Genomic DNA, 12431 nt, shown 5'->3' with positions numbered 1-12431 from the left:
GAGCGACGCCCTGATTCACAGCAAATGGATTCCAGCGGGGTGAACAAGATGGAGGTTTATTACCTGAGCGTGTTTCTTATCCAGGTCTGTGTAGTCCTGCTCCACCCGGGTGAGATTGTCCTTGGCCTTCTGGAGCTCGCTCTCTCTAACCTGGATCTCCTCGTCTTGGCGGGTCACTTGCAGCAGGGGCTTCACCTGGTGGGCACAGGATAAGGATCAGAGGTCAAAGTGAGGGACGTCCCCATTCCTACACCCACCTTCATTTGATTTTCTGTATCCGGCTTATTTAATTTATTTCCCTTATCGAGGCTCTAAGGTCATTGTATTAATTGTACAACATGTTTCAATTGCAAGATTTTAATACCCAATGGGCTTCAGCTCTCTATTGTTCACATACCTGCAAACTCATGAGGGGTGAAAAAGGTGAGGGGGGGGGGGGGTGCAGGTGACTCTTTTTTATGTCTCCACACCACATTCACGTCATTTGATGACACCTCAAAGCTTTTAGAACTACGGTCTTTTGATTGTTCTGACCGCAAATCAAAATAATAATAACAAACATTTTAGAAAAAAAGGTCCCCTGAATAATTCATTGATCGGGCCCTAATGATAGTAATAACAACTTTACATTGTCATTATATACAATATGGTTAAAGTCATTCATGAACCAACTTCCTTTTTTTTGACTCGTGTGCTCTGCTGAGCTTTGAGCCTGTTCCGTGATTCTGTTCCGTGATTCTGTTCCATGACTCTGTTCCTTCCTCTACCTGGTTGTCACGATCCTAAAATTATAACTTCTATACGATACCTGCCATAAATATCATGATACCTGATTCCAGAATTCAATAAAATACCATAAATACGATATACCATAAATACGATACTGGTATATTAATCTACAGTACTAATAAAATAAAAAAACATTTTGTAAAGCCGAAGACGGTCTCAAAAGCTCCGCAACTTAACACCACTCGCTGTGAGAGCTGCACAGCGCATTGCGTGCATTTAACGGAGCGGAGCAGCACGTGCGCAAAAACATATCGTTTTTAACGTGCAGGTACTTTGTTAGTATCGATCCACCGTGCAACATTACAGCAGTAGATGTAGCGGGCTGACATTAAAGCTAACCTAACCCCCCAAATGCTGTCGACATCTTAACGCTGATTGGCCAAGACTCGACGTGTCCCATCAAAGATGTTTTATTGCGAAGAGCACCACATCACATTTTCTCCGTGTCTCACTCCAATCTCATAAACGCCGGCCGCCCAGTTGACACCCCCACAAAACAAAAACTCTTCGGATCTACACTATTCACGTGAATTCCGCCGAAAGGTGACACGTTTGCAGGTATGTGTTCATCATTTAGTTTATGTAAACCTCTGTTCTGTGTATCCTCTGTCTACTCTAGACTCGGTGTCTTCTCTGTGTCTCCTCTGTCTCCTTGATTGTGTCATTCCCTGCACCTGCCCTCAGCCACTCTCGTCTCGTTAGTGTCTCATGTCGTACACCTGTTTCCATGTCGTACACCTGTTTTCTCCCCTATATATTGTGCCACTCTTTCCCTTGTCTGGCTGGATTGTTGTCTTTTTTCCGTCGTCCTGTCTTTCGTGCGTTTACCTGATCCTGCCTGTTTCGACCCTGCCTGCCTGCCTTCCCTGAACCCTGATTCTCTGCCTGACCCTTTTGGGACTTTGTTGTTTTTTGTGTGGAAACGCTTGCCTCATTAAAGAGCGCCTTTTTGTTAATCTACACTGAGTCCTCGATTCCTCTGCGCATGAGCTCCTGCACCTCGCTACCTGTGACGTCGGCGTGACAGTTTATTGTGATCTGGGATGTGAGATATTTTCCTTCCTGCATCAACTAGTAATTACATAACTCGTTTATCTTCACACTACAGCACAACTTTATAAACAATGCTAGTTTGAGTACAAAGAAACTAAATTAAAGTTAAAAAAAAGATCAAAATAAACAAACGTATCAGCTGTATCCAAAATGTCTTGCAGATATGTTTATGGTATGTTTGATGTCTTTGTTGAAATAAAGTTTTGCGCTCGGTACCTTGGTGAACAGACGCCACCACTGCCAGTTCCTGAGTTTGAGGTAAGCAGAGCAGTTTCTCTGCATGACCCTCAGCGCGCTCATCTGCTGCTGCTTCTTTAAGAAGGATCTGAGAAGTAAAAGAAATACCACAATAAATCTACAATAGTACATACGTGAGTGTAGGAAATCTGTGAAACGGTTCAAGGCAGAGGAATGTCCTTTCAAACACAGAAACTACAGAACTAAATGACGTCAGGTTGTAGCTCTTGACCCAAAACGCATGACAAGCATTAAGTGAAATTTAAATTACAACTGTATTGAGTTGACAGGGTCATTAATAAACAGCTTAATGATTACTCATTTATTGTACTTACTGGTATCACAATATATTGATATAAGATAGTATATATGACAAATAAATCTTATTAATCAAGGCCACCGCGAGGGACATTTAGTTTTACTTTGCATTTTAATGTTGCTAATGCATTATGTAAAGCACTGTGAATTGCCTTTGTTCATGAAATGTGCTTTTCAAACAAACGTGCCTTTAATTAGTTAGCCGCCATTGTCAAAATCTAACTTTATTATTGATGTCTTTTAGAGGCCAAACAGTTGTCATTGCTGTTGCTATTCCTGAGTCACTGATAGGGGCTTACAGAAGATTAAATATTAATGCTCCTTCAAGAGTGAAATTCAAACCTGCAGCAAGTGAGTGCTCCTTATGGAGAAACACCATCACTATTAGATGTTTGTCTTCCCCTACCCCTTTCTTTGCACTGACTGATGACTCAAGTTAAATAAAGTCACTTTATGTGGAACTAACGTTTCCAAATTACCAACAGGAACAATTATACCTCTTTCTGCTTATGTTTTATATGGTAATGCTCTTACTTGCGTGCGAGATAGCCTCTGGAGGCGCTCTGGAAGCGTATGATGGTGTCAGTGATTTTTAGGTCTCTTTCTTCTTCCAGATGACCCAGGACTCCAGCTCTGAAGAAGACTTTACTCTGACCCACCCGGAACAGGTTGTGATCCAGCTCCAAAGCTCTGATCTGACCCAGGAAAAAGTGGTTGGAGATTTCCATCATTTGATTCATTTTAACAGTGTGTTGAATGTTAATTCCTTTAACTACAGAAAATTGTCTTACCATGAGTTCAGAGGCCTGTTTGCCATCCATGAAGGTGCGAGGAATAGCATTCGGAGTCAGGATCTCATATCTGGAGGAGGAATTTGATTTAAAAGATGCACATTTTTGATCAAGACACACAAAAGGATCATCAGGAGGAGTAGTGCTTGATGAACACGCAGACCTTTGTCTGAACTCCTGGAATGGGATGCGGTTCGGGAAGCCTTGTCTGCAGATACGGATCCCCTCCAGAACTCCATTACACCTCAGTTGGTCCAAAACCAGATTGGGAGACAGTTTACCGGCCTGATGACATGCAGACAAGAGAAAGTAAAGAGTGGAAATAATTGAAAGTTAAATTCAGACATTTCTCTCTTCATCTGATTTAAAACAGTGTCCACATGCCTATCCAGCCCCCCCGTCTTACCCTCTTCTCGTGGTTGGGGATGATGCAGCGGAGGAAGTTGGGGTTAGTGTTCCTCAGCGTGGCCATCAGCTTCGTGAGCGACTCCTTGTACAGCTGACCAACGGTCCTGAACATTCCCTTCTTCGTCTTTAGCCCCGACGCTCCAAAATTGACCGGCCCGCTGTTGTCTCCTGAGGACACCTGGTCCAGACCCACAATCCTGTCCACTGGACCAACACATGGAGCAGGGCCTCAGTCTCAGCAGCAATTATCAGTTTAGGGCAATGAAAAGAGTGTTTGCCAGACTTGGCATGATGATGTCTGTGTGAAGGCCACACTAATGCCATGGGCATGATGACCTCACAACTGCTGACACATCTGCTACCAAGCTAGCGACAGATGATATCAGATGGTAGACAATGGAGGAGTTCATTAGAGATGCAATGATGTGGATTCAAAGCAAATACCAACAGAATATATTTGCCAGTAAGATACACATACACAGTCTTGGTACAGTGCAGGTGTCTAACAAGTTCTCCAACCAGTTATTAAAGTTGTAAAGTATTAAAGTTTAAAACATGTCACGGCAGGCATGCCGGCAGGTTTGTCTGCCGATCCTTTCAAACAAAAACCAGCGTAAGATGATTGATTACGTTGCTGATTTGACAGTTGCGTGATATACTCTTGGAAAAAGCAGCCAACCGTCTCTATTAAAAAAACAATTTGACCAATATTGTGGTTGCTATTAAAATGTTAGTACTGAATTCCAACATGTTGCATCTCCAGAGCTCCTTCAGGATCACATTAGCCAGGCTGGTTTTCATGGAACCACTGCAGTGGCAGTTGTGTGTGGCAGTATTGTGCAACACAACTCTGATGTGATCCTGAATTATGTTTTTTGTGACTAATAATGAGCATGCTGCTAAAATGACACTATCAAATTTCTACACAACTATGGTGGATTACTTCTTTATAAATGGAAAAAGCTACATCACACAAGCACAGCACTGTCACTAAATGCAAAGACTTGGTGAAAGAGAAAAGAGAGAACTACTGAGCAAGCAGCACAGCGACAATATAAGAATACGGCACAAATACAAACTAAAATGGCACACGACAAACAAACAGCGGGCAGACAGAATACAAAGGAGTAATGTAAGCAGAGGTGGGAGTGAGGAATGTGAGAGTGACACACAGAGGAGGAGAAAAACCTACTTTCAGTGCCATTAGCCTGTAGTGTGGCAAACGAGTCAAAGAAGTACACACGAGGAAGAGTTTGAATATCTGATGCAGGAAGAAGGAAGGCAAAGGGAGGGGAAAAAAAGGGGAGGAAAGATGAAGCCCAAGAGAGCACCGAATTAGTGGAGGGGGAAGAGAAAAGAACAGGAGGAAAAGAGCAAGTGGACATAGGAGAGAACCAGAAGGAGAGGAGATGAACAGAAAGATAGTATGACAAAGAAAGAGAGATAAATACAGTTAAATTAGTACATTATGCACCAGAAAGCTTCATTATTGATACTTGACAAACTTTAAAAGAAAATCAGAATATTCAGTTTTTCAGTTAAAAGTACATTTTGTTTAAATGCTTTAGCCGTATCAAGTCTACGCTTTAAAGGTTTACTACATATGGTGGTGAAAGAACGTGATCGTAAACCAGTCTCACCCTCCTTCCAAAGCTCTGAGACAAAATGATCAGACGACTGGTGGACAAGAGACGCCACGTTGTCGTTCAGAGGATCCATGTTCTTCACTAACCAGTTATGTGCCTTGTAGTCCACCTGAGATACAACACAGGGGAGTTGATGACTTTGAATCGTGAAGCTGGCAGACATGGAAAGATGTTACCGATGGGATACCTTGCCAGCATAGTGAATGATGGAGAAGTCAGCTTCCCCGCGTGGCTGCTTTGGTTTGAAGAACTTTGGGTGGCTGCCTTGTTCAGTGGACAGCTTCTCCACAAATGAGCGGTCCGTCGCCCGCGGGAACCAGCACTCCTCATCCAACAGCGCCAGAACACCAGGCGGCTGGGCCTGACAGAGACGGGGAAACAACACCATTTGTTGTGAGTTCAATTCAATATGACAACGAACCAAAGCAGAGTGTGTTCCATCATACCAATGGACACTATTTATATGATAAGTAAATGTGGACTATCAACAGTATATTAGAATCATTTAACAGGTATGTGTGATCCTTTAAACAAACAACATTGGCCGACTCTGGATCAGTGGTTCGCAGGTCCGTCTTTCAATCAGAGGGTTGGCGGTTCAATTCCTGCCCGAGTCGGAGTGTCCTGGAGCAAAGCACTTAACCCTGAGTTGCTCCCTATAGCTGTGTCTACGGTGTATGAATGTAACAGGATTGTAAGTCACTTTGGAGAAAAGCGTCAGCTAAATGTAATGTAACATTTGTGTTTGTGTGTGTACGTACTGGTCTCTCGATGAGGTCGATGCAGGGCTGCAAGTCCAGGCCAAAGTCGATGAAGTTCCACTCGATGCCCTCCCGCTGGTACTCCTCTTGCTCCAAGATGAACATGGTGTGGTTGAAGAGCTGCTGCAGCTTCTCGTTGGTGTAGTTGATACACAGCTGCTCAAAGGAGTTCAGCTGCAGGGATTTGGGAAAGCAAAAAAAGACTCAATAACTAATGTGAATTAAACTATGGAACAACATGAACACACTAGTATTCCTACCATTTGTTAAGACATAGCACTGGTGACAACCCCGGCGACTACATACTTGTAATGCTTACCAAACCTAATGCTAAATGTAAGCCGTCTTCAAAAAAATAGAAATTAAGGAAAATGCTCAGGCACAAATATCCCTCATCAGTTCCACAGTGTTAAACAAACACACAATCAATACATGAACAAACCTGGAAGATCTCAAATCCAGCGATATCCAGGATGCCGATGAAGGAGGCTCCCTGCCTCTGTCGGCGGTCCAGAGCTCTGTTGATCCTGTGGACCAGCCATCTGAACAGACGCTCATATGTGGCCTTAGCCAGGGCTTCCACAGCAAAGTCAGCCTGGAAGAAGAAGGAAATACAGTTAGATACACTCCACAGGGACAAATGTCCGCTTAGCGGGATGAGAACCAATGCACATGGAGCCTACCTGCTCTTTCGTCTGGGCCTTCTGAACATACTCTCGACCCACTTTGATTCTGGGGTTGAGGATGGCCCGGGTGAACTCCAGCACGTTGATGCCCAGCAGATGGCACAGTTTCTGAGCAGCGGTGTTATCAGGCATTGAGGCTTGGTCATGATTCTTCTCCTTCATGAAGGAAATGTTCCCAAACTGGAGCACAGCAGAGATCACCTTAAGCATGGCTGAGGAAGAGAAGAGACAGGGAGAGGGAAGGGGATTTATAGCAAAGATCAATGGACAGAAAGCCAACTACTTTCTCTTTTCTCTTACAGAGCGACTCCTCCGGGGTGAAGCCCATAATAACCATGGAGTCCATGGTCTGGGTGAAGTTCTCCGAGTCGCTCTGACCAGCAACAGGGATGGAGCCCCCACTGAGAAAGCGGTACTCATCAGCAGTTCCCAAGAGCAGGTCCGCTGGGGATGGGAATAAAAACAAAAAAGGTGAAGCAGAGAGATAAGCAATTTAAATAGAAAAGACAAGTTATTACAGAACAGAGAAACATTTTCACCAAAATAACATACAGTATGTTATGTAGTACATCAATATTTCATCATCACACTTCGGTCGATATTGTACTTTGGCTCACCTTTTGTCTCGTCTGAAGTTCCACACAGCAACTGGTAAAAGATGTGGAACGTCCTCTCGTCTTTGGCCTGACGGGTGGCGCGGGACTTCTCAAGGAGGTCTGGTTTTGTATAGTCATGGACATATCCATATAGTATATGCGTGCACCTTCAGAAGATGCAATTCATTTAGCCATTTCTATTAAATTAACACCCTAAAAGTGAGTACTCTATAAACCAGTCTCATAAATCACCGTAGGCTATCAAAAAGTGTAACGACAAATGGACAAAGTTGCCAAACTTTGCTGGAAATGAAGAGTTCATTCATCTTTCAGAAACATTGGAGTCATGTCAAGGATACAGGTTTCGATGTTAGCACCAACAATGTAGCCCGCCACATCAAAATTAATGCGGATGAATTTACCCTGGAGAAGAAGAACAAGCGGTATTATGTTTCGGTGGGTTTCTATAAAGAACGATCAAAGGAGGTAATGCACGTTATCTGTTTGTTTAATGTATCTTGTCTGTTCTTACAAATCTAGAGGAGTTGTCATTCTTGACAGTCTTTGCGTTGCCGAAGGCCTCCAGGATGGGGTTGGCCTGCAGGAGCTGTTTCTCCAGCTCGCCCTGAGAAACAAAAGAGACATCAGGTAAGATTACCAGCACTAACACAACAGCCGTCATCTAATTAGATGGTGCATGGAATGGGAGTTTTTTTTGTGACTGACTGATAGGTTATGTAAAACAAAAGTGTGACTCATCCTTGAAGAGCAGTGATACAAAATGGTGCATTTTAGGGCCCAAAATAGCATCAACAATCACGCACCATCCGCACAACTGGAAACAAATGGTTCTCAACGTCAACAAAAGCAATGGGCCCTTATTATGTGAGCAATAAAAAATAAGGGCATAAATATGGCAGCGTATTGCTGCTCCGGAAAAAAAATAGAAAATATAGTATCATGAAATAATCGTTTGTTATAACAAGATGTTTTTCACGTTATTTCAAGATATTTTTACATTATTACAATATGAACATATCACATTTTAACATGAAGCATTTCATGTTGTAACAAAATCAGTAGTTCATATTGTTGACAGAAAATGTTCCTTGTTATAAAGTGAAAGATATCTTTGTATTACAATAAACATTTTACATTACAATGTCATACTGATCTGTTTTTCTTTTTTCAGGCATATGCTTAACAGCAATACGCTGCTGTATCAATCTTGTTTTACATTGTATTACTTAAAATTAACCTCCTACTTTATTAACAGGCAATCTCTGGAAACCAACAAACAAGAGCCAGTTGAGAGCCACTGCTGTCGAACAACCACGGCAGAGGGAAGCTACAGATTGAAACGCTAACATCACACAGCGAGCTGCAAGGCATTACTGCAGCTGTCGCATCGCCAGTGCAGCTTCTGATGATGCGGCAGCAGCAGCAGCAGCCGGTGTGGGGAGTGACTGTCGCTACAGGAGGTGGTTCTACTGTAAAGAACTGCCGAAGGATGCAGACAAGCCATCCCCACACACACACACACACACATAAACACACACGGTCAGCACCTTTTACAGTGCACTGGACAAGCGAATAAAACACTTGTTCACTTGCTACATACTCACACCGATGGCTGCGGCAACACAGCCACACCCACATCTGCACTCCATACACACATACTGTACACTTCATGGGAATACAACCGCCTCTCCAGCAGAAATGCATGTACAAACCTGAGTTATTTACAAGTCACTGGGAAGGGGATAGCCAACCACCAGCACTCACGAGAAGAAAAGAAAACGTGACAAAACGAGGCACGAAGAAATGATTCTTGTTATGAAGCAAGAGAGTCATTTAAGCATTGGTAAATATTCTGCAATAAGTACCAATACATATACCCCAAGTTGTCTTATATAATGCTTTCATACTCACATATTTCATACTCTGACGAATTGGGGAGGTTAATGAAGTTTTAGGAGGGAGGAGAAAGGGTGGATGGGCGAATATATGGATGGGATAAACAAACACACACAAAAAGACAAATAAGACAACAATAACAACAAAGAAAGGAATACAAACAAACAAAATCAAATACACTGTCCAAGGCCTGACAGTTGTGAGGAACCAAATCACCACTGGTGTTAAGGTTTAAGGCTACTCTGTTGGTTAGTCTGCGCCGGTGTCGAGTTCATCAAGCAGGAAATAGGAAAGGACAAAAGCACAGCACAAAACAGGAAGGAGCGAACTCACCTTGTTCCCCAAAGAACTGCCTCTTGTTAAGGATTTAGAACCGTCCATCTTAGTGTGCAGGAACGAGAAAGAAGCAATGCAGAAAGAAGATACAGTGGGGATTTAATGTCAGCGTCCTACACTCTCCTCCTTCGTCATATTTATTTTCCTTATCTTTTTTTTGTTTCTCCTCAATGCTCCCTCATCACTCCTTCCCCATCTTTCCTGTTATTCCTCACTCCTTCATTCTAAATGTTCCGAGAGGGCCCTTCTTTTTCATGCTGTTTTTCCAGCTGCTTTATTACATTTGTACTTCTGTGGTTACACTCCTGTGACATACCTGTATAGCTTCCTTGTTCCTACCCAGAGTGCCACCCTTATGGGAGGAGGCAACATGAGCCAAGTACTGGATGACTTTCTTTGTGTTCTCGGTTTTTCCAGCTCCGGACTCGCCTCTGAAACACACAAACAATAAATACCATTATCTTTGCAAAACGGTCCATCTTTAACATATACAGTATATGTATATACACATTATATATACACACACACACACACACACACACACACACATACATACATGTAGATATACATACATACACACATATATGCACAGAAAAAGAAAAATCCACAGAAACAAGAGCCAAACACTCATTCATTACGCCAATAAATATAGAGTCCAGTGCATTCGAAGCCACAGGTCTAAATACAAAGCAGGTGTGGAGGATACAGGCTGTGTCAGATGTGTTGCTTTTGGAGAAGAACGAAGGCGAATGGAGGACAAAAAAGCAACTGTAAAAGATCTAAAAGAGGCAGACGCCTCAGCCCTAATTCAAGAAGAGTCTAAAGTGGGCTCCTTGACAATAACAGGAAGAGTCTGACAGGAAGACGTGATGTCAGAGAGACGGATGGCTAGCCCTCAGGCAAGCAGGTAGGTTGACAAACTAGCAGTTAGCCTTTCAGTCTGACTTCATATGGTTTATTTATTATTTTTTGGATAATTTCATCCACTTATATCTGTGTGAAATCTGACTATGTTAGAATGACATGCATATGTGCATGAAGGCACCAGTACACATAAATGAGACACACTGGAGTCCTACAGGAGTCTACTCACGTGCAGAGGATTGCCTGGTCTTCTCGGTCTGTGAGAGAAAGACATTGTGAGGACAAATGAGTGCCAGGTCGATGAGATAAGTGTTAAACATGTGGTTTAATGGATTGCTGACAAGCCAGCAAAGTCAACATGAATCAGGTACAAATATCACAACTATTTCAAAGTCTGCGCATGATGACATTGGATGCCTTCAGTAACATACAGGCTGCTAAACCACACACCACTGGTATTCTATGGGTGAGCATTGTTTTGCCTCATTGCCATGTATTAATGAAGATTCCCACACTTTCAGTGTATAATTCATACTGGTCCTACAGGTTCAGCCACTGTGCTAACACACCTACAACCTACGCTGAGGGGGACGGGAGATGGCAAATACAGACAGTCGTATCTGGCCTGTTTTATTATTTCAGGAAGACACCCTGAGGCACAGACAGTCCTCAGTTGGATCGTGAGCTCATCGTGACAGGGAGGGCCTAAAAATGTCAGTCATGCATCGTTATAATATCTTATATCATCACCACAACAAATATTCCATACCAACATTTCTTTGAGAGTGCCTCGCCTTGTTGCAAAAAAATGCAATTTTGACGATTTTGTTCTCCCCTTTAAGGCTTTTGATAACAGCCACGAGTCAAGAATACGCCACACCTTCAAATAGCGCTCATGGTGTGGCTCAGCGATCAAAGATCACAGACGGGATCCAGCGTCACGTTTCAGGCCAGCTGATAGCAGATGTACAGGTTAGCTATAGTGTCAGAGGTCCCAGATAGTGCCGGGTACCTTGTAGCATGCTGCGATAGGCGGCCTCCGATATGGCGTAGATGTGGGGGGGCATATCGTGGCGTTTTTTGCCCCGGTACATCTCCACGATGGAATCTGTGTAGATGGGCAGGTTCTTGTAAGGGTTCACCACCACGCAGAACAGCCCTGAATATGTCTGGAAAAACACAGAGCAGAGAGCTTTACATTGACCCGATCCTCACAGAGCAGTCCCTGGAGACTCAGCCGTCCAGTCAGAATAAATCTGCATCACTTTGCAATAGTTTGATAAACTTCTGTTTTTGACAGAACTCTCTCCGTCCACATGCTCAATCACTGGAGTTAAGTGGTTTGTGCTCGATTCGAGGAGACTGTCAATAAGTGTGGGTGGCTTGACTCCTCCTGTGTCATAACTGCAGGAGTAGCATATTCTTAGAAAACTCCTGTTTCGGCAGAAAGTACAGCGGCAAACCAAGCGTGAAGAGATCAATAAACCGTATTTGATTTAATATATTACGCAAGCCAGCACCATTTTTCTCATTACCATAACTTACTTATTGTCACGCAGGAGAACCGCTGCACCATTAACCAATAAAGATACATGTGCAGATTTTTTTAGGTTTAGAAATGTCAGTTCATTAAAAATGTAAAAACGGATTCTAACTGTGGAGTGGTATATGTATCCTCATGATAAACCACTTTATCTCATCTTAATGTAACACGCCTCTCGAGATAACAACCTTTCCCTGCTCGTCCCTTAATCTTCACTCTCAGCATGGTCCTCCATCAATCATCGCGTTAAAAGGCAGTTTAAATATATTTAATTGCTTATGTATCATTCTACTTTACTCTGCTTTTTTTGTGCAGGAGAAACTGGAGATGCCTCCCACTGCCACCACACGGACAAACCACTCTGTAAACAGACTCCTCCTCTCGCTCACATACCATATCGGTTACACGGGAGACATGCTTGTCCTGTACAACAAAAATGTACGCAATGCACACATGTGAGCATGTGCTTTAGCCGGAGAACCGTGT

At 43.1% G+C, this 12431-nt stretch overlaps 1 protein-coding gene across 3 annotated transcripts in view; it reads right to left on the bottom strand.

The window, feature by feature from the left end:
- The window catches only part of myh14 (myosin, heavy chain 14, non-muscle), a 28740-nt gene that overhangs the window by 10830 nt on the left and 5479 nt on the right, over positions 1–12431 (bottom strand). For 2 of the 3 annotated variants that reach the window (XM_056443604.1, XM_056443605.1), the window contains exons 4-24: positions 11415–11571; positions 10632–10659; positions 9855–9969; positions 9536–9583; positions 9218–9229; positions 7818–7910; positions 7645–7708; positions 7307–7405; positions 6990–7133; positions 6687–6901; positions 6446–6598; positions 6004–6177; positions 5430–5603; positions 5237–5351; positions 4789–4857; positions 3595–3800; positions 3352–3473; positions 3189–3258; positions 2932–3092; positions 2059–2167; positions 64–195 (exon numbers count right to left, since the gene is read on the bottom strand). In XM_056443604.1, the coding sequence (XP_056299579.1) occupies positions 64–195; positions 2059–2167; positions 2932–3092; positions 3189–3258; positions 3352–3473; positions 3595–3800; positions 4789–4857; positions 5237–5351; positions 5430–5603; positions 6004–6177; positions 6446–6598; positions 6687–6901; positions 6990–7133; positions 7307–7405; positions 7645–7708; positions 7818–7910; positions 9218–9229; positions 9536–9583; positions 9855–9969; positions 10632–10659; positions 11415–11571 (2460 nt within the window). The remainder of the gene's footprint in view (positions 1–63; positions 196–2058; positions 2168–2931; positions 3093–3188; positions 3259–3351; positions 3474–3594; positions 3801–4788; positions 4858–5236; positions 5352–5429; positions 5604–6003; positions 6178–6445; positions 6599–6686; positions 6902–6989; positions 7134–7306; positions 7406–7644; positions 7709–7817; positions 7911–9217; positions 9230–9535; positions 9584–9854; positions 9970–10631; positions 10660–11414; positions 11572–12431) is intronic. The other variant, XM_056443606.1, reaches the window with a different exon arrangement.

This window comes from Pseudoliparis swirei, chromosome 22 (genome assembly GCF_029220125.1).
Source record: "Pseudoliparis swirei isolate HS2019 ecotype Mariana Trench chromosome 22, NWPU_hadal_v1, whole genome shotgun sequence".
NCBI lineage: Eukaryota > Metazoa > Chordata > Actinopteri > Perciformes > Liparidae > Pseudoliparis > Pseudoliparis swirei.
This window is presented reverse-complemented; position numbering and strand designations above follow the sequence as displayed.